The 8,574-nt window shown below is 50.1% G+C and overlaps 1 protein-coding gene and 1 long non-coding RNA gene across 5 annotated transcripts in view; one reads left to right on the forward strand and one right to left on the reverse strand.

Moving 5' to 3' along the window:
• The window catches only part of LOC108534190 (uncharacterized), a 12,410-nt gene extending 5,753 nt beyond the window's left edge, over window positions 1–6,657 (forward strand). For 2 of the 4 annotated variants that reach the window (XR_001886908.1, XR_001886905.1), the window contains 2 exons: window positions 449–499; window positions 6,388–6,657. This is a non-coding gene — a long non-coding RNA (uncharacterized LOC108534190). Of the gene's footprint in view, window positions 1–448; window positions 500–1,613; window positions 1,767–6,387 lie in introns of those variants that run through there. The other 2 variants (XR_001886906.1, XR_001886907.1) reach the window with 2 other exon arrangements.
• CUNH17orf99 (chromosome unknown C17orf99 homolog) overlaps window positions 1–8,574 on the reverse strand; it is a 17,141-nt gene that overhangs the window by 3,693 nt on the left and 4,874 nt on the right. Inside the window, exon 3 of the mRNA XM_017879392.1 lies at window positions 1,843–2,142. Coding sequence (XP_017734881.1) covers window positions 1,843–2,142 — 300 coding nt within the window. The remainder of the gene's footprint in view (window positions 1–1,842; window positions 2,143–8,574) is intronic.

An 8,574-nucleotide genomic window follows, 5' to 3' on the forward strand; every position in this document is an offset into this window, starting at 1 on the left:
TTTTGAGACAGAGTCTCGCTCTGTCACCCAGGCTAGAGTGCAGTGGCCGGATCTCAACTCACTGCAAGCTCTGCCTCCCGGGTTTACGCCATTCTCCTGTCTCAGCCTCCCGAGTAGCTGGGACTACAGGCACCCGCCACCTCGCCCGGCTAGTTTTTTTTTTTTTTGTATTTTTTTAGTAGAGACAGGGTTTCACCGTATTAGCCAGGATGGTCTCGATCTCCTGACCTCGTGATCCGCCCGTCTCGGCCTCCCAAAGTGCTGGGATTACAGGCTTGAGCCACCGTGCCCGGCAAACTAATTTTTTTGTAGACATGGAGTCTCACTCTGTGGTCCAGGCTGGTCTCAAACTCTTGGCCTCAAAGGATTCTCCCACCTTGGCCTCCCAAAATGCTGGGAATACAGGCATGCGTCACCTCACTGGCCTCTTACTATTTTCCTTTTGCAGCTAAAGCAGTTGAAGCTCAGCAGTCCCATGATTTGTTCAAGGCCCCAGCCAGTAAGTATAGGGATTTGAACCCTGAACCTGTTGGGCTGCAGACCCTGGGTTCATCTCCCCTAGGCTGTCTTTTCCTGGTGTTCTTAGGGTGTGGGGCAAAGGATGAACGGGGAGGTTCCTTGTCCAACCCTAAGTCGGGCAACACTTCCTGGTTCCCATACCCCATAGCTCCCACCAAGAAGGTTACCTGAGTTACTATCGGATGGAAACAGGAAGAAGTCAGGCTTTGGAGCTGGACGGAGTGGGGTTTAAAAGCAGCCTTGGCCACTTGCCAGCCATGTGGCCTGGGGCGACTTTCTTTTTTTTTTTTTTTGTTGAGACAGAGTCTTACTCTGTTGCCCAGGCGGGTGTGCAGTGGCACGACCTCGGCTCACTGCAACCATCATCTCCCGGGTTCAAGTGACTCTCTTGCCTCAGCCTCCCGAGTAGCTGGGATTACAGGTGCCCGCCACCACACCCAGCTAATTTTTGTATTTTTAGTAGAGATGCGGTTTCACTATGTTGGCCAGACTGGTCTCGAACTCCTGACCTCAAGTGATCCACCCGCATAGGCCTCCCAAAGTGCTGGGATTACAGGCGTGAGCCACCACACCCAGCCCCTGGGGCAACTTTCTTAACTCCCCAGAGCTTTAGCTTCCATAGCTACAGACCCAGAGGCTCAGACCCCACCCCTGACACTGCTGTGAAGATCAAGTGAAGTAATGCACAAACCATGCCTAACTTTCTTTTCTTTTCTTTTCTTTTTTTTTTTTGGAGACAGAGTCTCGCTCTGTTACCCAGGCTGGAGTACAGTGGCACAATCTTGTCTCACCGCAGCCTCCGCCTCCTGGGTTCAAGCAATTCTCCTGCCTCAGTCTCCTGAGTAGATGGAATTACAGGTGCACCCCACCACGCCCAGCTAATCTTTGTATTTTTAGTAGAAACGGGGTTTCGCCATGTTGCCCAGGCTGGTCTCGAACTCCTGGGCTCAAGCGATCCGCCTGTCTTGGCCTCCCACAGTGCTGGGATTTGCACCCAGCCAAACGTGCCTAGTTTATCACCTTGAGGTCCGAGATGACAACTGCGGCCCAGTCATTTCTGCCATCCATCGGGCTCTTTCTTTCTGTGCCCTCAGGCCCCTGCCAGGAGACTGTGCCCTCAGGGCCCCAGCCAGGGACAGCAAGTCCTGAGAAGAGGCCCCAGGGGACTGAGAGTGGCCTTGGAGGCGGCATCCTGTCTTTGTCCGCACCCTCACGCCCTGGCTCTCTCTTACCCCAGCAAGGTTCACAATTCCCACTCCCAGAGCTCCCCACTGATCTGCACCCCACCTGCCTCCTCAGCCCTGTGTCCCCCACCGCACTCACTGGACCACAGCTCCCAGTACATCTGCAGCCTGGCACTGTCCACATGGGCACCTGAGGTGGTGGCCGCCCGGCAGAAGTAGGTGAGCAGGTCTGGACTGGACTTGAGTGTGATGTTGAGGTTGAAAGAGGCTGGCTCGTGGGTCTTCACCATCTTCTTGGCCACCTTGATGTTCTTGGTTCCACAGAGGGAATAGGTGATGGGCGGTGGTGCCTGGGGTGCATGGCAGGTTATGAGCACCCGGCGGCCTTTGGGGAAAACTTCCAGGACTTTGTAGGCAATGGAGACCACAGGGGTGATTTCTGGGAGATGAAAAGGTCCAAGGAGGAAGAAAGAAACCGACATTAATCGAGCACCTTAAGAAGGTACTGGTTTGGCCAGGCTCGGTGGCACACACCTGTAATCCCAGCGTTTGGGAGGTCCAGGCAGACGGATCACTTGAGGTCAGGAGTTCAAAACCAGTGTAACCAACATGGTGAAAGTCTGGCTCTACTAAAAATACAAAAATTAGCCGGGCATGGTGGTGAGAGAGACTCAGAAAAAGGAAAAAGGATGCTGGGTTTAACATGTTCTCACTTTTTTTTTTTGATGGAGTCTTGCCCTGTCACCCAGGCTGGAGTGCAGTGGCGCGATCTCTGCTCACCACAACCTCTGCCTCTTGAGTTCAAGCGATTCTCCTGCCTCAGCCTCCCAAGTAGCTGGGACTGCAGGCGCACGCCACCATGCCTGGCTAATTTTTGTATTTTTAGTAGAGACAAGGTTTCACCATGTTGGTCAGACTGGTCTCGAACTCCTGACCTCGTGATCCACCTGCCTCGGCCTCCCAAAGTGCTGGGATTACAGGCATGAGCCACCGCACCTGACCACAATTTAATTCTATAACAAACCTGCACATGTACCCCTGAACCTAAAGATTACAAATAAATAAATGAAACCAGTAGACCTCAGAGTAAAGAAAAAAGAAAGAAGAAAATACCGATTTAGTGGTTCCTCAAAAAGTTAAACAGACTTACCATATGACCTAACAATTCCACGCCTAGACATATACCAAATAGTAGAAAACAGGGACTCAAACAGATACCTGTACACACACGCTCATGGCAGCGTGATTCACCACAGCCAAAAGGTGGAAACGGCCCAAATGTCTATCAGCGGACGAATGGGTAAATAGAATGTGGTTGATCCGTATAAGGAATATTACTCAGCCTTAGAAAGAAGTGAGCACAGATGCAGGCTGCAACAGGGATGAGCCGTAAACATTCCACTAAACAAAAAGGCAGACACGAAAGGCAACCTTTGCATGATTCCATGTGTGTGCAAAGTTCAGAATAGGAAAACCCACAGAGACAGAAAGTGGACTGGTGGTTACTAGGGCCCAGGGGAAGGGGAAATGGGGAGTAACTGTCTAATAGATACGAGGTTTCCTTTTGGGGTGATGAAGATCTCTTGGAACTAGATAGCGGTGGTGGTTGTGCAACATTGTGAATGCACTAAATGCTGCTGAATTATCACTTTTTTTTTTTTTTTTTGAGACAGAGTCTTGCACTGTTGTCTCCGAGGTTCAAGAGATTCTCGTGTCTCAGCCTCCAGAGTAGCTGGGATTACAGGCGCCCGCCGCCACGCCTGGCTAATTTTTGTATTTTTGATAGACACGGGATTTCATCATGTTGGCCAGATTGGTCTTGAACTCGAGACCTCAGGTGATCCGCCTGCCTCGGCCTCCCAAAGTGCTGGGATTACAGGTGTGACCCACTGCGCCCGGCCCACTTTTATTTATTGATTTAAAGACAGAGTCTTGCTCCGTCGTCCAGACTGGAGTAAAGTAGCACGATCTCACCTCACTGCAACCTCTACCTCCTGGGTTCAAGTGATTCTCATGTCTCAGCCTACCAAGTAGCGGGGACTACAGGCATGCACCACCATGCCCGGCTGATTTTTGTATTTTTACTAGAGCCTGGGTTTCACCACGTTGGCCAGGCTAGTCTCGAACTCTTGACCTCAGGGGATCTGCCTGCCTGGGCCTCCCAAAGTGCTGGGATTACAGGCGTGAGCCACTGCAGCTGGCCATTACTGATTCTTTAAGACAGCAATTGGGATTAAACAAAAATGTTTCTGGAATAGGGGTTTGAGGGAGAGGGTTGTATTATACCAATGGTGGAGACCTGTTTGCATTTCAAGAATAGTGTGTAGGCTGGGCGTGGTGGCTCACACCTGTATTCCCAGCACTGGGAGGCCAAGGCGGGCGGATCACCTGAGGTCAGGAGTTCGAGACTAGCCTGGCCAACATGGTGAAACCCTGTCTCTACTAAAAGTACAAAACTTAGCTGGGCATGGTGGTACGTGCCTATAATCCCAGCTACTCAGAAGGCTGAGACCAGAGAATCACTTGAACCCCGGAGACAGAGGTTACAGTGAGCCAATATCTTGTCACTGCACTCCAGCATGGGTGACGGAGCAAGACGTTGTCTCAAAAAAGAAAGAAAAGAAAGAAAAAGCATAGTGTGTATCGGGTGGGCACAGTAGCTCAGGCCCATAATACCAGCACTTTGGGAGGCCAAGGTGGGAGGATTGCTTGAGCCTAGGGGTTCCAGACCAGCCTGGGCAACACAGTGAGACCCCACCTCTATTTAATCCAAAGAAAAATTAAAAAGAAAAAAAGAATACTGTGTGGTTGGGGCAGTGCTTGGGGGAGGGGCAGAAAGAAGGTCTATGAAATCTGAATATCATGGATGTCATGAATCGCCTTTGCTCGGCTGGGCATGTCTGCTCTGGAAACCACCCTGCAATGAGGAAACTGCTGATTGAGCAGAGAACTGGAACAAACTAGAATGTGTGACCACTAAGCAGGTTTCATTCTAGACCAGTAACTCTCAACCAGGAGCAGTTGTGCCTCCAGGGGAACTTCGGGTCTGGGGACGTTTTTGGTTGTCAATATTGGGAGGTGGACTAGCTTGGGCAACATAGCAAGACCCCGTCTCTACAAAAAAAAAAAAAAAAAGTAAGGGTTGCTGCTGACATTTAGTAGGTAGAGGCCAAGGAGGCCGCTAAGCATCCTATAGTGCACAGTCAGCCCCTACCGCGAAGAATGGTCCGGACTCAAATGTCAGGAGTGCTGAGGTTGACAACTCTGGTCTAGACAACCGGCAGCAGCCTTCTAGAAGCAGGATGTCTTCCCCTGCCCAGGGCTGCACAGACACCAACAATTATTTTTTCATCCATGCCTCTTTGAAGATTTTTTGAGAATTCTCCTTTTTATATTTATGTACTTATTTATTCATTTATTTTTGAGAAGGAGTCTCACTCCGTTACCCAGGCTGGAGTGCAATGGCTCAATCTCGGCTCACCGCAACCTCCACCTCCCGGTTTCAAGCAATTCTTCTGCTTCAGCCTCTCAAGTAGCTGGGATTACAGGCATGTGTCACCATGCCAGGCTAATTTTGTAATTTTAGTAGAGACGGGGTTTCTCTATGTTGGTTAGGCTGGTCTCGAACACCTGACCTCAGGTGATCCACCTGCCTTAGCCCCCACAAAGTGCTGGGATTACAGGTGTGAGCCACTGCGCCCAGCCTATTTATTTATTGTTTTGAGACGAAGTCTTATCCTGTCGCCCATTCTGCAGTGCAGTGGTGCAATCTTTGCTCACTGCAACCTCCGCCTCCCGGGTTCAAGCGATTCTCCTGCCTCAGCTGCTCGCGGAGCTGGGATTACAGACACATGCCATCACATCTATCTAATTTTTGTATTTTTAGTAGAGATAGGGTTTCACCATGTTGGCAAGACTGGTCTCGAACTCCTGACGTCAGGTGATCCGCCCACCTCAGCCTCCCAAAGTGCTGGGATTACAGGCATGAGCCACTGCACCCAGTCAGACTCTCCTTTGTAGATGGGGAAGAACACTTTTTTTTTTAGGCCTGGCACAGTAGCTCACACCTGTAATTCCAGCACTTTGGGAGGCTGAGGAGGGTGAATCGTTTGAGGCCAGGAGTTCAAAACCAGCTTGGGCAACATGGTGAAACCCCGTCTCTATTAAAAATGCACAAATTAGCCAGGTGCGGTGGCTCACGCCTTTAATGCCAGCACTTTGGGAGGCTGAGGTGGGAGGATCATGAGGTCAGGAGATCAAGACCATCCTGGCTAACACAGTGAAACCCCGTCTCTACTAAAAATACAAAAAAATTTAGCCGGGCGTGGTGGCATGCATCTGTAGTCCCAGCTACTTGGGAGGCTGAGGCAGGAGAAGGGTATGAACCCGGGAGGCGGAGCTTGCAGTGAGCCGAGATCGCGCCACTGCACTCCAGCCTAGGCAACAGAGCGAGAAACTCCGTCTCAAAAAAAAAAAAAAAAAAAAAACACACACACAAATTAGCCCAGCGTGGTAGCTTGAGCTTGTAGTCCCAGTTACTTGGGGGGCTGAGGCATGAGAATCACTTGAACCTGAGAGATGGAGGCTGCAGCGAGCCGAGATTGCGCTGCTGCACTCCAGCCTGGGTGACAGAGTGAGACTGTGTCTCAAAAAAAGAAAGAATACTTTTTTTTTTTCCAAACAGGCTTTCATGGAAAAATCTTCGACTTGAAGAAAGTGAAGGAGTATTTGGAGGTGAAGGCATCCTCTGGGGCATCCTCTTACAGATGGCTCTGCTGACTGGTCAGTTTGACCCTCAGGGCCAAGAGGCCTTCTCTTCATGGTCCAAAAACCATCGCGGGGCCAGAAGCTGGCCTCATGTGGGGAAGTGGGAGTCCAGGGCTGACATGTCATCACCCTTTCTTTTTGCTCCCTTTGTGAAGGGAAATGATCTTGACTTATAAAAGTGGAAAGAAAAAAGCTGCTCTTCATTTTCATTTCAGTCTTCATTAATAGAAGTTTGATTTGCATAAGTTCACAGACAGGAACCATTTTGAAAGTACACTGTACTGGGGACATTCACTTTTTTTTTTTTCTTTTTTTGAGACGGAGTCTCGCTCTGTTGCCCAGGCTGGAGTGTGGTGGCACGATCTGAGTTCACTGTAACATCCGCCTCTTGGGTTCAAGCAATTCTCCTGCCTCAGCCTGCCGAGTTTTCTTTGAGACAGGGTCTTGCTTTGTACCCCAGGCCTGAGTGCAGTGGCGCGATCTCAATTCACTGCAACCTCTGCCTCCCTGTTTCAAGTGATTCTCCTGCCTCCACCTCCTGAGTAGCTGGTATTACAGGTGCACGCACGCTACCATGCTTGGCTAATTTTTGTATTTTTAGTGGAGATGGGGTTTCACCATGTTGGCCAGGCTGGTGTACAACTCCTGACCTCAAGTGATCCACCCACCTCAGCCTTCCAAAGTGCTGGGATTACAGGCGTGAGCCACCCGCCTCACCTATCACTTAATTTAAAATTCTTCTGCTTGTCTGGGCGTGGTGGCTTACGCCTATAATCCCAGAGCTTTGAGAGGCCTAGGCAGGGGGATCTCTTGAGCCCAGGAGTTTCAGACCAGCCTGGGCAAAAAAGCAAGATCCTGTCTCTAAGAAAAAAAAATTTTTTTTGGACTGGGTACAGTGGCTCATGCCTATAATCCTAGCACTTTGGGAGGCGGAGGCGGGTGAGTCACTTGAGCTCAGAAGTTTGAGACCAGCCTGAGCAACATGGCAAAACCCCATCTCTACTAAAAATACAAAAATTAGCCAGACGTGGTGGCATGTGCCTGTAGTCCCAACTACTCAGGAGGCTGAGGTGGGGGGATCTCTTGAACCTGGGAGGTCGAGGCTGCAGTGAGCCAAGATCGCGCCACTGCACTCCAGCCTGGGTGACAAAGTGAGACCCTGTCTCGCAAAAAAAAAAAAATAATAAAAAAAAAATAAAAAACATTTGGTGGGCATGGTGGTATGCACCAGCTACTCAGAGGCTGGGAGGATGTCTGAGCCCAGGAGGTTGAGGCTTTGAGGCTTTAGTGAGCTGTAATCACGCCACTGCACTCCAGCCTGGGTGACAGAGCAAGACCCTATCTCAAAATAAGTAAGTAAATAAATAAATAAAATTCATCTGCTCTGCCAGGGCATTTAAATAATGGGATGGCACACTCAAAATTTGATAAAGTGACGACAAGGCTGCCCTCGGGACAGGAAGCTAAGCCAAGCCCTGACTGGGCTGTGGGGTCACTGCAGGAAAACTGTGGAGGGCTCATGTCCAGGCCCAGACACAGTGCTGGTGCCCCGAGTGGCTCCGAGTCCCTTCCAGATGGCGCTACCCCTCTCCAGACTGGTCTCTATGACAACAGGAAGCTTGGAAATTCCAGTCCCAGCCCTGGAGGTTGCAATTCATTAGACCCAGGGAGGGGCCCAGGGATCTGATTTTGAATAAGCTGGCATCTGTTGAGGGTTGAATTATGTCCTCCAAAAAGATAGGTTCCAGTGGTGACTCCCAGGACCTGCCCATGGGAACATATTTGGAAATCGGGTTTTTACAATGGCTTCCCCCTCTCTCAAGTTAAATATTAACTCCAGTAATTCATGCTGGATTAGGGTGGGGCCTGATGAGAGGAGGAAAGGAGACGCAGACACACACAGGGAGAATGGCATGAGGGAGGCAACCCCCTGAAACCAGGACAGGAACGAGGAGCAGGTGCTCTCCCGCAGGGCCTTCGGAGGACCCAGCCCTGCGTACTCTCAGTTTTAGAATTCAGCTTCCAGCACTGTCAGAGAATGTGTTGCTGTTGTTTTTTTGGTTGTGTTTTGTCTTTCGCTTTTTTTTTTTTTTTTTTTTTTTTT

This window comes from Rhinopithecus bieti, unplaced genomic scaffold (assembly GCF_001698545.2).
Source record: "Rhinopithecus bieti isolate Rb0 unplaced genomic scaffold, ASM169854v2 scaffold_9899, whole genome shotgun sequence".
NCBI classification, from domain to species: Eukaryota; Metazoa; Chordata; class Mammalia; order Primates; family Cercopithecidae; genus Rhinopithecus; species Rhinopithecus bieti.